This window comes from Protopterus annectens, chromosome 6.part1, assembly GCF_019279795.1.
Source record: "Protopterus annectens isolate FY-2018-M chromosome 6.part1, PAN1.0, whole genome shotgun sequence".
Lineage (NCBI taxonomy): Eukaryota > Metazoa > Chordata > Ceratodontiformes > Protopteridae > Protopterus > Protopterus annectens.
The window spans coordinates 413,715,246-413,732,661 of NC_056738.1; the positions used below are offsets into that span (position 1 = coordinate 413,715,246).

The 17,416-nt window shown below is 41.8% G+C and overlaps 1 protein-coding gene across 3 annotated transcripts in view; it reads right to left on the reverse strand.

The window, feature by feature from the left end:
* SYVN1 (synoviolin 1) overlaps window positions 1-17,416 on the reverse strand; it is a 1,102,750-nt gene that overhangs the window by 574,909 nt on the left and 510,425 nt on the right. For all 3 annotated transcript variants that reach the window (XM_044075840.1, XM_044075842.1, XM_044075841.1), the window contains exon 7: window positions 4,000-4,126. In XM_044075840.1, coding sequence (XP_043931775.1) covers window positions 4,000-4,126 — 127 coding nt within the window. The remainder of the gene's footprint in view (window positions 1-3,999; window positions 4,127-17,416) is intronic.

Sequence of the window (17,416 nt, forward strand, 5' to 3'; positions counted from 1 at the left end):
CTGCTGAATGTTATTCACCATTTCTAAAACATATTTCTTATCTAAGGAGTCATCAGTGGACAGCTTCTTAGTTAACTGATCAAGCATAAACTCTTGGTATTGGATCATATGAAACTGACAGTTTAAAGCTCTAGCTGAGAGAGTAGCAGAGGTGTAAACTTTTTTCCCCCATCTCTCTAAGGACCTGGATTCCCTTTCAGAAGGAATAGGGTTTTTTGCTGAGGTCGAGGCTACTGCCTTAGGCCCCTGGGATATAGTCTCAGGATCTGCAAGTGGGGCCTTGTATAGGTGGTGATGAGTGTCTGTCACCCTGTAAAATCTATCCGGTTTGACAGGGGCTGGAGGTAAAGTATCAGGAGCAGTGCAAACATCATTAAATGCATCATCCACAACAGGCAGTACTGGAGGTATAGCTAAGGGCCTATGTTGTGGTAAGTGCAGAAATGTCCTAAGCCTTTTTCTGGAATCTGAGAAATCTTGTCCCTGCCATTGGAATTGTTCTCTCATGGCATGTAAGGTTTCCCCAAAGGAAAATTCCTCTGGTGGAGAGGCAGATGGAATGGATTCCTCAGCATCGGAATCTTCATAGGTAGAAAAAGGAGCCTCTGGCTGATCTGTAATGTCTGAGTCATCCGAAGAATCATCAGAGGACACTGGCTCGGGGCTCTGCTCTAGGTCTCTTTTCTGGGGCTGAGAGGCCCTGTCTGGGTGAGATTGGGATCCCCTAATTAAGGATATTAAATCCTCTGCCAGAGTAAGCATTTGTGAACTAGAAGTGGGCCTGTGTGAGGGGGGCTTAACAGGCACTGATTTAACAGTTTTGGCTGCTTTAGCCCTGGCAAAGGCCTTAATAGACATGGCTGCAGGAGGCCTAGCAGCACCACGTGCTGGGGTAGAGACATCCAAAGGAATGGTGTCTGATAAATCACTAGGAACCACAGTAGTAGGCAAAACTTCTGAGGCCGATTCAACTAAGGTAGCAGGAGCCTCAGTAGTAGTCATGGATTCGGCTGAAGATTGACCGGTTTCGGCCGAAACCGAGACACTCGCGGCTTGCTTAACCGTGGTTTCGTCCGAAACCGTGGACCGCGAGTGTCGGTCTTTTTCTTTGCGTTTTTTAACAATTTGGGTAGTTGGAGGATCCGACGGCATAATGTACGCAAAATCTGAGCCGAAAAACTGTTCGGCAAACTCCGACCGACGCCTAAGCGTTCGTCGGTTGAAGGAAGCACAGGCCAAACAGGCTGCTACGTCGTGGTCTGGGCCTAAGCAAGGCAGGCAGTAAGAGTGGAAATCTTTATGAGGTATTTGTTTCCCACAAGTTAAACAGTTATTGACTTTTTCTGACATCGGCTGAGGCAAGAAAGAGTCCCCAACGGGGTACTTAGCTTTTTAGAAGTCTTCGAAGTAGTATTCGGTAGTAGTAATCTCTGGATCTGACCGACCGGCACTTGCGAACAGCTTCTGCTTTGGGCGCCGCGCAGCAAGAAAGACTGAGGAAAATGGCGTCGGCTGATGCCTTTATACCCGAAGACCAGCAGAGATGACGTCGGGTGAAGTGCGACATCAGCCGAAGCCGGACCCAGACTTTGGAATCCGGCCGACCGAAGGGCTGCCTGACGACAGGACAACCCATTTGTTATGACTGCAGATGCATCCTTGAAGGACATCCTCAACAAGACACTTATATGAAGACAGCTTGTAACCAGCACGGCAGAATGACATTCAGACTGGTGTTTGACAATGGCATTCAGACTGATGGCAAAGTTCTGAGTGTTTGCAATCCATACATCACCTTTATGCCCTACACTTTATGTGGGGAGCATATGCATTATGTACGGTGCCGATAAAATCTAAAGGCTTTTGTATACTGTCCGGACATTGGGCTATGCTTGGCAGGAGATCCCTTATATACAGGATACTTCAGTGACATGGAAAGACATCTAAAGTTACCGATGGTGTTTTATTTTTATTTTATTTTAAATTTTCCTTTAAATTGTTTTATTGCTGAAAAATCAGGAACTGAAGTTCTGTGGTACTGAGGAGTAAGAGGTATATATGCATCTTTAACTGGAGTTCTTGTTTTGCATCTTTGTTCAAGGCACTCTGTATCATCATCTGTGGTTTGTCAAAACAGAAATAAAAATTCACAGTACATATAACAATCTCCATCTTGTAACTTCACTATAAGCTTCAGTTCTGAGCTATCAAAGTCTTTCTGGGACAACACACACGACAGCCCTTGAATTGTCAGCAAAAGCATCATAAGCACATTTCAGTGTATACATTTCTCTTTCAGTTGTAGTAACAATTAATTTCTCTATGAATTACTACACAAGATGCATCAACTTTTCTCCATATTTATCCAAAACCCTATTAACAGGGTAAGGTTGGTAATGGTACAGCTTTTCCCTTTTGACTAGATGTGGATAAAGAAATAATAGCAAAATCTCACTTACTTTTAAACAAACTCTGTCTAACAGTGTTAAGTTAGCAGACACTGAACCTGGAGACTGCTGGCTTTTAAAAATATCCTTAATGAAATGGAGGAATAGTACACTGAGCATCAGGAAAACACACTTTCTCTGCATCTCTTTTCAGGTGAAGAGGGGCATCTTGCATGCCACAAAGAATTCACCTCTATAACTTAAGTAATTCATACAGGAAGTATTTGGGATGAGACCCTGAGGACAGAATGGAATAATTTGTCCTATAAGAATCCTAAGCAGAAGGACAATGACTCTGTAAAAACCCACATATCTAAATGGGGGAGGGAAAGATTTTCTTCCTTTTCTTTTACCCACCATCCTTTATCACTAGCTGTGAAGGTTCACTTTTCAGTTTTCTACATATGGACTGAAGGCAGTCTGAGATATATAAGCTTTAAATCCCTGGTTTCTTGGGCACTTAAAAATTGTGAAAGGAGGAATGAATTAAATGAGATGAATCAAATGCACAAAGGTTATAAATTATGGTGAAGCACTGGACTACTTCAATGGTAAAACCTCAACCAGACACTGTTTCAACAGAACACCGCTGTAGATACCAACAAAGGTGGCACTAATGTATTGACGTCTGGCAGCGCCAAGGCTGGTAAGAACTATGCTACTGCAGAAAGTGAACAAGTCACTTTCTTATGGGAGTCAGAGTACCATCCCTTTGATATACTAATTTTTTTCACTTCTTTGGCGACCTCCTTTAACAAATTTCCCTTGACAGGATATACAAGTTGTCCTTTTCTCTCTCAATTCTTTCTGTAACTTAGTGTCATCTGCAATATCAAGTTAATACATTTAAAAAAGCCTTCTTAAAACACAAACTTGTGGGGAAAAAGACTGATAAAAGCCAACCATAATCACAGTTCAGGGTTTACTGGTATAGTAAATGATCTTTGAAGAAATAAACAGCAATAAAGGACTGCAAGCTACTACGCAAATAAAATAACTAGACACCAACACTGAATGTGAATCCCAAAGTGGTAAGAACAGACAAATGCATCCAGTAACATTGGTTGTAAGAAGTGCCTCAAACACATACTAAGGTTCAAAAAATGTTGGCATGGGGAAAGTATAAGCCTTCACAGAGACTACTGATAAAACTGACTGGGATGAAGATAATGGAGGTGGAATACAACCCAAATTACAGTGATTTCCTGTTATAATGTCTCCCCTTGACATATTAGTCAAAATATTTTCTGTATTTCATTGAAGTTTTGTACATTCAACTAAATCATAAAAAGTTACTGTTTCTAAACTATATACAAATACAAATGTATGAATACAGGCAAATCAGCTGCAGATTAAAGCAGTGTCTCTGTTTACACCTTACACAGAAGTGATGGACTCACTAGCAAAGTCCAAATACCAAAGTGATGCAAAGAAAAAGATCACAGGGCTGTCACAAACTCCCCTCCCTCCGCTAATGTTTCCACCTACAGTTTCTTCACCCTTTTGTCTCCAGTGGGTTTGGCATCCTATTCAATTTCCCAATGTATTTTACCTGTCAGCAGCTCTGTATACAACATGTAGACAGCTTTGTTATCCCATGGATTCTCACTCTGAAGGTCAATGGAGTGCAGGACGTACTTGATAAACACTGACAGGACCATTGTCATCAGAATAGCATACTGCACAGAAAAAGACAATTTTTCTTACTGATGTTATAGAACTGTATATAAATTGCTATACACAACAAAACAAACTTTTGCAAGTACTCCATTCTAGTACATCTATGACACAATATACTGCAAAAATTGTAAACGACTAGCAGAGTGTAAGCAGTTGTATGTGTATATTCCAACAGAACTTACTGATCTAGTATGACTCCTACAGATGCCAAATCTTGGCTGCAAAGGGACAGTGGTACGTACAAGCAGTCAGTGCAGCTGCTGCCCCGGACACCCTTCCATGTAAAAGATGCACTTTATCCCTGTGTCAGTGTGGGTTTGTACCAGGTGCCCCCACACCACAAAAACACAATGTACCTGAACAAATATTCCTTAAAATTGCTCACAAGTGTATAGGTGTCCATGTGTGTGGGGTGTGAACAAACGTCTCCTGTGATGGGTAGTAGTCCCGCAGCTCTGTTTCCAGTGAGCAACAAGAAAAGCTCTGCCTCTTCAGCAGTTATTTTCAAAGAATGCAACTAGACCTGTGCTACAACAAGCCTCTAAGGGGGGGCAAAAAAGAAAAATGCATCCTTACCACTCTTATACAACAAAAGATAAAGAGATAATATAGCCAAACCAAGGAGGGATATCCAACATACTAAAAGACATCTTCTCAAGAGCATGAAGATGCACTATATTGCCATAATTATTATCTCAACATAAAACACAGCCCACAAAAATTAGGGAACATTATTGCTTTTGTCTTCTTCCACCCTAAACACTGGTTTTGTAAACCAATACATGACTGACAGTGACATGCAGTTTTTTGGAACCCCCCCCCTCCAAAAAAAAAAACAAAACAAAAAACCCCAAAAAAACTGTTATCAAAGTTGCTTGCTGCTTTACGGGGGAATTTCTCCTTAATGTCATTGTGCAACAGCCAATTAACAGTGTGTGTGTGTGCGCGCGTGCGTGTATGTGTGTGTTGGGGGGGCATGAGAAGCACTGTCTTCATTACAAAAAAAGCTTATTAAACATGATAATATGCACAACCATTAGTCAAACAAAGTTGCTCAACTAACTCTTTCATAACTATACCCTAAAGTCCTGATTTTACAACTGAAACATCATTTATAGTCCCAGAACACATTATCTTGCAATGCTCCAAAGTGACAAAGTATTGTTGTGCACAGAGGAACAAACCTAGGTGCCTCCTGTGGTCAAGACCAAGTCCTGACCTAAATTCTGCTTCGTCCTATGTGGTAAACAGTCTGGTAAATGCCTTAAGGTTTCCAATTACACAATGCTAATCAAATTTCTTCCAAGCTGACCTGAACACTCTAAGGTCTCAAACAAGTGTACAAAAGTCGACTCAACAAGTTGTCTTTTCTTCTCTTCTGCACAAATTTTTCAGAAAAAGTATATATAATGTGCAGTTAAAAATAAAGCCACCTAATTAGCTTGCTGTTAAAATAAAAACTAAATTACATACAGAAGAAATTAACCAGCCATCTCAAACTGCCACCTTTCTGAAGCAGTCATTTTTAAACAAATGATTTTGACTAAATGTCCGATTCTTATAAATGCATTGTGCAGTCCTGATGCATAGTGCACTTGCAAGTTTACACCAGAGACTGGATCACTTCCCCTTGTATAATACCCAAATAATCACCAATAAACAACTTCAGTAAAGTCCTGGTATTTACAATGTTGTTGTTGTCTTTTGGCTTTTCCCGGTTAGGGGTCGCTACAGCGGAACTCCGGTCTGCTAATGATTGGCAGTAGATTTTCACGAATGCTGAACTGCCAGCTCAACGTTCAACCTTCAACGAAGGCACGCCCATTTACGCACATCTTTCGAACGCCCACCCAACCGCGGGGAGGACATGCAGACTTCACACAGAAGGCACTCCTCGCACTCCAGCCGAGAATCGAACGGGAGAACCTCTTGCTGTGAGGCAACAACGCTACTGCTGCACCACCGTGGAAGTCCCTGGTATTTACAATGTAATTAGTCAAAATTCACTACCAATTCCAACTGCTACCATATTATACTTGCTAACATTTCTTTTGTTTACTCCCACTTTGTTTCCCAGATTACTTAAATTGGATCACTTTGCTTATTGCCCTCTTGAAAGCAATACACACATGAAGCCAACCCCACATGAATATTGCGCTTCAGTCTAAAATATTTTGTAAACTATTTACAAATCTACCATTCCTGTGCTAGAATACATAAGGTTCCTATCACTGTACATACACCTATAAATATGTATTAAGTAGCATACAGCAGAGGTCTTCAAACTATCCTCAACTAAGTCTCATTAAGGGCCAAGTTTCCTAGATTGCACAGACAGGAGCTAGCAGCCAACATGCTCCTACTTGTTATATCCTTCCTACCCCCTCTTCCACCTTCCTTAAATCTTCCATCAATTTTTAGAACTCTTTTTGGGGAGGGGTCTATGCTTTTCTACTTCGTCATTATTACTTCTTATGCCCAAGCACAATTATCAAAATTAAATTTATCACCACTCCAATTATTCCCAATTTTCAACCCTTAAGTACCACCTCTTCATTGTCAGTGTTTTATTATTAATGTTAAAAAGAACAAGACACCGGCTCAGAAACTACAATAATAGAATTTCCATTCTACAAAGAAGCAGGCTCAAACAAGATTGTTCATTACAGCACACGCACCACTTTATTCACCAGAGTGAACTCTTGGCCTTGCTGGAACTTCTTTGCAGAACTGAATTTTTATTTTTATACTGTTTTTATCATTATTTTCTACACATTGCACCATTTTCTCCAAGTCCTATTTAAATCTCTGCAACTTCAGCCTTTTCCAAAAAGATACGCTTCCAATCATCTTTTACCTTGGGCCTCACACCTTCAAATCCCTTTGTCAGTTGCGAGCAATATTCTTGCTAACCTAGTGGGGGCATAAAAATATCATGGAGGCATTTCCATGATGATATCTGTTATTACTCCTAAGCAGTGTCCTGCCCCCCCAGAACCTCTAACAGATCCTGCCTGCATTCCCTTAACATATCCCCCTAAAACAGCTATCCAATCTTCCTAGTAGCTATATCCAATACCACAGGACATATCTTTTGGGCTTCCCTTGATTTGATCTGGTCATTATAACCCAGCCATTCATATTTTTCTTTTAACATATCCTTCCAGTATGATTCACAAGTAACACAGAGCCTAGCTAGACACCTGTATAGTCTTGCAATACAGTGGAATGGGAAGAACTCTGAATCCTACCTGCTGTTTTGGGCGCAGCACCATCTCTCAGTTTATAGTTATAGCCTCTCTTCCACGCTGCTAGATTTCACATCCAATCTTTCATCATCCTGAGGTACCCAAAATACTGTCTAGAAAGACTGTCCTAAATACAACAAATGTGGCAATAAGTGCCAGTACACCACTTATACTTTCTGGTCTAGATCTAAACCTAGATGCGGCCACTGATAAAGAGCATCTTATTCAACTTTTCATACAAAAAAATTAGTGACTCCATGTTTAGCTATCAGCCAGATCCACAAATATTTTTAAAGTATCCTCCCCACAGATGTATGGTCAGGAATTCCATAACCCTTGTTGATCAGTTAAATGTATCCCCATCACCCTGCATTTGTCCTGATATACCTTGTATCGAAACAGATCCCAAAATGACCTAGCACTTCAAACATGTTAGATTCTCCCTAGGCTTTCTCAGTGTTGATATATCATTAGTGTATAATGCTATTTTCAGTTGCAAGACTCCTCTTTGAAACACACTCAGTGCTGATTGCCTAATGTTTGCTGCCAGGTGTTCAAGACGCAATGCAAATAACAGTGGTGATAGGAAGCACTCTTGTCATATGCTCCTTGATAGTATTAAGACACCTTAAATCATTCCCAATATTTTAATCTGTCAGTTGGTTCCTTATATATTGCTTGTAACTTTGATGTAAATGATTCGGGAACTCCATACACTAACACTTAAAAATATGGCCATTCAACTCTAATACCTTCTCCGCATCCTAAGGTTATTATTGCTACTTTTTTTTAACTACTGGCATAGTGACTGCCCTAATTATGCTATCAAATGTACTCCTACTTCCCACGAATCCACACGTGTTGTGCAATATTAATTTCCAAAGTATCAAACCCAAACTGTTTGCGCATATACAAATGTCGTCATGGTTCAGAATGGAAAGTGAATGACTTGAAATGACTTTCAATGGATCCCTGTCTTCTTTAGGACTTACCACAGTTATTCTCTGCTTGCAAGGGGAAGCACCTGTTATGTCACTCTGTTCTGATCTTCAGTATTATATTTCCTCCTAATTTCTATACCTCTACAGAATCCTGCCCTCACCTGGAGATTTAACCGTCGTCTGCTTATGTATGCCTTCGTTAACTTCTTCTATTACCTCCACACCTTTTGACACTGACAAACTGGGAAGAATGAGTGCTCGTAAGAACCTGCATATAACCTGACTTGTGTTCTCTGAAAAGCCTAATCCTTGTACAGGCATGCATAGTACTGTCGGAAATGTTCCAATATACATGTGTGCCCTTGTACTATTCTTTGATTCTAGTCTATTTTACAAACATTCTCTGTATTATGCTGCTGTACCTAAGGCTTTGACTGCGCATGTGTTACTGTTACAATACTTCTCAAGTACTGCCACTTTTAATGTAAGCATATTTTCATCCTCCCTTTTCTGTGCTTCCTCCAAGTTCTCATTCTTTCACTGGCTTATGAAGTTAACTTCTGCCTTCCCATTTGTAGCACCTTTAATTCCTGCATTTACTTCATTCTCTCTTCAGTTCCACCTCATCTGCACCCCACAAAAAAAAAAAAAAAAAGATCATTGATGGTCGCTCGCACCCTTCCAAAACTTTGCACCCATTGCAACTTCCCCTCTTGCCCTGCCCTAGCTATGCTTCTGTTTACAGTCTTGTGAAGAGGTGAAGCAGGAGATGTTATCTCTGTATGATCCATGTCACACGATGTCACTCATTCACTCGTCTGTAAAAAGATATAGCACATTCTAGTGCAATATTTAAACCATTTAACTAATCAGGAAAGTTTTTGGATCTTATCCAGTTTCAAATAATTCAAGACACTGTTCTAGCAACTCCTGGATAGAGAAAAAATCCAATCCATCCACACAATATATTCTAAGCTATGCCATCCCTCAACTCATCTAAGGGCACTTCACTGACATATCTACAGCCTGTTTTAATTATTATTCTCCCTGAGCCACTTACTTTCCTTAGCACTTCCTATTCTTCTCCTTGCCCCAACCCCCCATTTTTTTATTACACCCTCCCACTCACCTTCAACACTTTCTGGCTCACTACCTTGCTTTTTCTCTCCCTTCATCTTTCATTCCCTTTCACTTCAAATTTGCATCTCCCAGTACACTGGCACCTTAGAGTCTCTTTTCACAATGAAAATCCTGTGTCTTCTGACGCAACCTTATCAAGTCTCCCTCTCACTTAGCTACTGACCACCTTTTTCAGCATCTACCACATTTAATGCATGATCCAACCACTTTTTGTGCTGACACTATTTCCACAGTCTTGCCTCTCAAACTTCCCACTTTACCTTGCTCCACCTTGCTCCACCTGCACATTGCTGTATAACAATCACTTCCACCAACACGTTACCTGTATACTTTTTTCCTCATACTTCATTTTTCAAGAGCATGCTCTTGCAAACAACTTTTTTCCCTTCCACTTTGTCTGAACCAGTAATGTTCCCATGTATTAGATTTTATCCATGATCTATTGATACATACTACTGTCTTTTCTAACAAAAATAAAAAAATTAACAAAAAACTCTGCTTATGTTTTAATAGGGTTGTTGTTTACATTAATTCAGCCAAACTGCTTAAAATCATTGCAACTTTTCTTCTCTACTTTTTTTGTACCTTTTTTCTTGAATTATACTTTGAGCTTTTCTCCCTCACACAATGGGGCAAATGCAAATATGGATAATCCCAGGAAATAAATGTCAACAAATTAACTGCAAGTAATGTAATTTTTCACTCTACAGTTCAAAGAAACGGAGAACAGTCAAGCACCACTGGTACAGAGAGAGAAATTCTGAACTTCAGATTATCACTGTTTCTTTTTCATGTAGATTCTTGCATGAAGCATCATGCGAAGACTGGATGCCATGATACCCAGAATCCTTAGGTATTTCCCTCATAGTGACAGAAGTCTCAGTGGAAAACTTGTAGAATAGATGTAGATATAGATCTATTTTCCCTCTGAAGGAAAAGTGGTTTGTACTGAGGTGTCTAACAGGCCCCAGAAATACAATGTTGAGTGGAGTAAAAAGAGACTTTTGAATGGTTCTCTTAGAAGAGCATTCCTGAGCAAGAGATCTCCTACCCAAGTGAGAAATTCCTGACACTTGGGGAAAAAAGCCTCTGCAAAGATAAGCATATAGTCTATGCATGGAAAAATGTAGATACCCTGTAGCTTGCAATGGGCTATGATAAGAGCTAGACATTTTATGTAAACACTCGAAGTAGTGGAGAGCCCAATAAGTAAGAAAGTACAGTTGTGTAAAATCTTACCATAAAAGTAGATGTTCTCCTCTTCACTGTTGCAGTATTCTTTCCTAAAGGGATCCCCTGCCAAGCACGACGTTTGGCCAGTATACCAAAGACTTAAGCGGTTACAGACATCCTACATCACACACATGCTCCCTTGCTCATGGCGTTGAGCATAAAGATGACATACAGATAGCCAAACCTCAGAAATGTAGAGCTCCAGGAGGAACAGTCCAAGGAAAAAGAGGAGCATGTGCATCCAGAAGGGGAAAAAAGAGAAAGGAAAAGGGGAGCAGAGAGTGAATACTGCAACATTGAAGAGAAGGACCTCTACTGTTATGGTAAGACTTTACATAATAGAGCTACATACAGATTTATTTTCCCTCTGAAGGAAGATGGAATTTGCAAGCTCAAAAACAACATGAGTCGATGTTTCAAGAACAAAATTAAGGTCCCAGAAAAGAGGAACAGGCTTCCTGGGAGGCTTACTATGAAGGATGTTTTTAAGGAATTGTTTGACCTCAAATCTACTATCCAAAGGGGGAGTTCAAAGGCAGATGAGCATAAATAGCTGACAGGTGGGCTTTAACTGAAGAGTATGCAAACCCAGCATGGAGCAATTCACACAAATAAGAGAACCAAAGAACTTCCAAAGAAAGTGGATCCAGGTTATGAGCAAGACGCCAAACTAAAATCTCTTCTATTTGGAAAAATAAGATTTCCTGGTTGTGGGTTTCCTGGCCTCCTGCAGAACCCGAAGCATGCCTTCAGAAAAAAAGGTGTTTAAAGGGGATCAAAACCCCATCACCCAAAGAATCAGCTGGACAGTGGACATGGATGGGAGAAGTACAGTTGTGTACACTTACCATAAAAGTAGATGTTCGAGTGTATTCACTGTTGTAGTCATTACATTTGGGTAATCTGCTGGCAGGTTGCCCTCAGTCGGCCAGAATTCCAAAGTCTTGGGTCCTGCGTTGGTTGCTGTCTCCTCTTCCATGACGTCAGAGGTATAAAACATGCAGCAGACACCATTTTCTTTAGTTTTTCTTGCCACCAATGTCAGGTGCCCCCAAAAAGGTAGCAAAAAAAAAAAAAAAAAAAAATATATATATATATATATATATATATATATATATACACACACACACACACACACACACACACACACACACACACACACACACACACATATGCATCAATATAAACTTTACCTTCATCTACAAGCAAATACACCACATAGGTTGTAGAAGATAGAGAAGGAAAGAAACTCCAGAATGACAGGGGGATGGCGGGAGGGTAACCTGGACTGCAACACTGAATACACTCGAACATCTACATTTATGTTAAGTGTACACAACTGTACTATGTTCTTCGTGTTTCGCTGTTGCAGTCATTGCATTTGGGTAGAATCCCAAAGCTATGGTTGGGAGGCTGGAGTTAAACAGCATTAGGAGCAGTTATAAGGCCCTGCAGAACTGCAGTGGCAATGCCTGCCCTGGATTTAGAGTAGAGAGGCAAATAATAATGCTTTGTAAAGGTGTGAACAGAAAGTACAGTTTTGTACCTACCATAAATGTAGATGTTAGAGTGTATACATGCTGCAGTCATTACACTTGGGTTATCCTGCTGTCAGGCGGTTCCCCAGTCGGCCTGAGTTCCAAAGTCTTGGTCCGGCGTCGGTTGCTGTCGCCTCCTCCCTGACGTCAGTGCGACAGGGGTATATAAGATGCAGCCGACGCCATTTTCTTCAGTTTTTCTTGCCCCAGATGTCAGGTGCTCCCAAATAGATAGGCAATTCAAATTGCTAATAAAACATACATAAGAAAAGCAAACAACAACTTTCAGCTACCAGCAAATACTCCCCATAGGTAGCAAAGGGTAGAACACATATGTACGTTCCAGCAAGTAAGAGGGGAAGGACGGAGGGTAATCTGGACTGCAGCAGTGTATACACTCGAACATCTACATTTATGGTAGGTACAAAACTGTACTATGTTCATCATGTTACACTGCTGCAGTCATTACACTTGAGTAGAATCCGAAAGCTGAGGTAGGGTGGCTGGTTCTATAAGGCATTAGGGGTGGCTATAAGGCCCTGCAGCACTGCAGTGGCGAAGCCAGCTCTGGATTTAGAGTATAGAGGTAGATGGTAATGCTTGGTGAAGGTATGCACAGAACTCCAAGTTGCTGCTTCCAAAATATCCTTGGTAGGTACTCCTCTGAGGTAGGCAGTTGAAGTGGCTGTTGCCCTGGCGGAGTGAGATCTAATGCTGCTAGGTACAGGTTTCCCATGGTGTGTATAGCAGAAACGTATACAATGTCCTATTTTGAAATAGTCTGTTTTGAAATGGCTTTTCCCTGTGCTCCTGCAGCATATGCTACCAATAATTGCTCAGATTTCCTGAAAGCTTTGGTTTTGTCCAAGTAGAAGAGTAACTGCCTGTGAATGCCCAAAGAATGCAGTAGTCTCTCCCCTTTATTCTGTGGTTTTGGATAAAAAGTTGGCAAAAGTGAATAGTTTGGTTTAGAGCCACACTGGATACCACCTTTGGCATAAACGTAGGGTTAAGTTCTTAAAGACACCCTGTCCTGGTAGAAAATGAGGAAAGGTTCCACTGCCATTAGTGCCTGTAATTCTGAAACTCTTCGTGCTGATGTTATTGCCAGGAGCAGAGCAGTTTTCCAAGAAATATATTTTAATTCTGCTGTGTTAGCTGGCTCAAAAGGAGGTAAAGTTAATTTTTCCAAAACAAAGTTGAGGTCCCAAGTTGGAGTAGGTGCTCTACGGGGCGGTCTTATGTTTTTAGCCCCTCTGAGGTACTGTCTTAGCAAAGGATTAGAGAAAATTGGTGGATTCGTGTTGTAATGAGCAGAGATGGCAGAGGCGTGGATCTTGATGGATGAGAAGGAGAGGCCTTTGTCCAGCATCTCCGTTAAATACTGTAGTATCTGAGGAATGTTTGGGACAAGAGGGTCAAGGCTGTGAGCCTGGTTCCAGGCACAGAATCTCTTCCATTTATCCGAATAGGCTTTCCTGGTACTAGGCCTTCTGGCTTCCAGAATGACATCCATAACAGCTTTGGAGAGAGGCATTGCTTGCTTGACTAAGGAATCTTCCATGCAGCTAGGTTTAAGGTCTTTAGCTGGCTGTGTAGTATCTGATTGTTGTGCTGAGTCAGCAGATGTGGGATTTGAGGCAAAATCCAGGGTGGTCCTTGTGCCAACTTCTTTAAGATTGGGTACCAGTGCTGGTGTGTCCAGTCTGGTGCAATCAGGATCATCTTTGGCTCTTCTTGCCTGGCTTTTTTGAGTACCTTTGGCAGGAGAGGTAGTGGTGAGAAAGCGTATACTTGTAGGTTTTTTTCCAGCTGAATGAGAGGGAATCCACTTTCCATGCTTGTGGACGTTAACTCCTTGTGCAGAATTTCTGTAGCTGGCAGTTCATTGGGGATGCAAACAGATCTATGTCCGGGCTCCACCATTTCTGTATTATCAATCTGAATATTTGTGGATTCAGTTCCCATTCGTGGGGATCCATGATGTTTCTGCTCAAGTCATCTGCCAGTGTGTTTTTCTCTCCTGGCAAGAATTGTGCTTGCAGATGAAGTTGATAGTTGAGCACTGTGTTCCAGAAGGTCATGGCTTGTCTGCAGAGGGGGTAGGAGTGAGTGTCCCCTTGCTTGTTTATGTACCACATAACTGTGGTGTTGTCTGTCTTTAGTAGTAGTTGTCCTGGATGCAGCACATCCTTGAAAGCTATAAGGGCATTTTGTACACCTAGCATCTCTTTTTGATTGATGTGAAGATGCCTTTGTTCTGTGGGCCACTTGCCCTGAATACATTTGCCTGCAATGTGTGCTCCCCAGGCGTAATCCAATGCATCTGTTGTCAGTGTTTGCCTGGCTGTGGGTTGAGTAAAAGGCTGTCCCTTGTTGAGGTGACAAGCTTCAGCCCACCATCTAAACTCCTGTTGAAGGCAAGGAATTAGATTAGTGGTATAACTGTTTTCAACCTCTGACAGTGTTGAGACCATACATTCTTTAGGTACCATTGTAGTTTCCTCATATGCAGTCTGGCATATGGAATTAGTAGTATGCAAGAAGCCATGTAACCCAAGGCATGCAGAATTTTTCTTGCAGGAAGTTGGGTCTTTGTTGCCATCAATTGAAAGTATTGAGTCAGTTGTCCTTGCTTGTCTGGCGTGAGATAAGCCATCTGGGCCGTTGTGTTCAAGCTGGCACCCAGGAATATTACCTCTTGTGAGGGCACCAGTTTTGATTACTTTTCATTTACTGTGTACCCCAGGCAGCTTAATAATTTTTTTACAAACGCCAGATGCTTTAGAAGAAAGTCCTTGCTCTCTGCTTGAATCAGGCAGTCATCCAGGTATGGATAAATTTGAATTCCTTTCTGTCTGCAAAATGCAATTACTGGTGCCAGGCACTTTGTGAAGACCCTGGGCGCAGTAGATAAGCCAAAGGGCAGTGCAGAGAATTAACAGTGCATTGAACCAGCTATGAATCTGAGGTATCTCCTGCAGTTTTGTCTGATAGGGACATGCAGGTATGCCTCCTTGAGGTCCAAGGTCACAAGCCAAGCTTTCTTGCCCAGCATGGGAAGAAGCTGCTGTAGTGTCAACATTTTGAATTTCGGAACATCCAGGTAAGTGTTTAGAGAAGAAAGATCCAGGACAGGCCTCCAGGCTTTGTCCTTTCTGGGGACCAGAAAGAGTCTTGAGTAGAATCCTTGTCCTTGCTCTTGTGGTGGTACCTTTTGAATAGCTCTCATATCCATGAGTGCTGTAATTTGTTTTTGAGCCACTGCCCATTGATTTGGTGGCAGATTTGGCATTACTTTTAACCTTGGCAGAGTGTGAAAGTGGAACCTGTAACCTTGAGAAATAATGTTGAGTACCCATTTGTCTTTGGTGATCATATGCCAATTGTGATAGAAAAGTACCAGTTTTCCTCCCAAGGGGGCTGCCAAGAGAGAGCTGTTTGGCAGCTGTAGTGGGAAGTCATTGGGGCTGCTTTTTATATGGTTGGGGCCTGTCTTCCCCTTCTTTCTGGCCTGATGCAACCCATTGTCGAGGCCTGTAAGGACCTTGTGGTTGACCTCTACCTCTTGGGTGTCTGTATCTGCCCCTTTGAGGTCTGTATTGTAACTGGAAAGGACCAATTCTTAGTTGGCCAATTTCTGCTAAATCGAAGAGGCTGAACCTGTAAGAAATCCTTCACCGTTTGCATAGATTTTGCCTTATCCTCCATCTTCTTTAAGACCTCTTCCTGCCTTAACTCCAAATAACACATCCTGCTGCAAAGTTGCATCCAATAATTTTGCTTTAACATGTTCTGGTAATGTATGTTCTTTTAACCAAGCATGTCTTCTAATGACAGAGCCTGTAACTGCTGCTCTACAGGAGGCCTCTAAAGAATCAAAATCGCATTGCAAAGTATGTTTTCCCACTTGATCAGCTGCATGCAATAAATTCTGCATTTCTTTAAATTTAGGAGGATCTGAATCTGGAAGCATTTTTTGTTTCAACTGAGACATCAAAAATTGCTGACATTTTAGCATGTGAAACTGGCAATTTAAGGCTCTCATTGCTAAAGTTGCAGACGTATATGCTTTCTTTCCCCATCTGTCTAATGCTCTGGAATCTCAATCAGAGGGAACTGGATTCTTGGCTGATGAGGCCTTAACCCCTATGGGTCCCTGAGAAATAATTTCAGGGTCAGCAACAGGGCTTTTACACAGAAATTTGTGTGAGTCAGGGACTCTGTAGTATCTGTCAGGTTTAACTGGGGCTGGAGGTAAGGAATCGGGATTTAAGCTGGATTCAGTATACACATCATCCACAATATCAAACACTGGCAGAATAGCAAGGTGTCTGTGTTGAGGTAATAAAAGGAAGTCTCTGAGCCTTTTCTTGGATTCTGAGTAATCCTGGCCTTCCCAATGGAAATGCTCCCTCATGGTATGCAAGGTTTCCCCAAAGGAGTAGTCCTCAGGCAAAGAGGCTGATGGAACTGACTCCTCAGAATCAGAATCCTCATAAGGGGGTAAAGAATATCCTAGGTCTGAGGATGAATCTGAAGAGATGGAGACCTGGTCGGATGAATCATAGTCTGCATCCTGTCTAGGCCTTTTATAAGGAGGGGGATGGGGCCCCCTGATCAGAGTGATTAGGTCTTCGGCCATTTTGAGCATTTGTTTCTTAGGCATGGAGGCCTGTCCTGGAGAATGCTGTATTTGTTTCTTTGATGTTAAAGGTGGCTTAGACTTTGCAGAGGGTTTAATGCTTAACTGAGTAGGTCTGAAAACACCCTCTGTAGCTGCGGGTAGCTCAGCTACTCCGGATCCCTCTGAAGGGTTAGTTTCGGTAGGCTGAATAACTTGTGCGTCCGAAGGCCCAGCCATCTCCACATGGGAGTCAGAGGCAGCCTGTGGTTCTACAGAAGCGGTGATCAGGGGCTGCGAAGGCGCATCGCTGAAAACCGGAGAACCGGCAACTGGTCTAGAAGAGGCTTTGTCGTCAGTTTTGGGCCTCTAATGCCTATCCTTGTCTTTGCCCTATTTATGTATTCCGGTCGTCGGAATATCCGACGGCATGGTATAATTTAATTTTCTACCAAAATAATGTCGGGTAAAATCAAACCAACGTTTAATAGTGCGCTTGTTAAACGTAGCACAAAACCGACAACCAGTGCCGTCCGGGTCTGGGCCTAGGCATGGGATACAATAA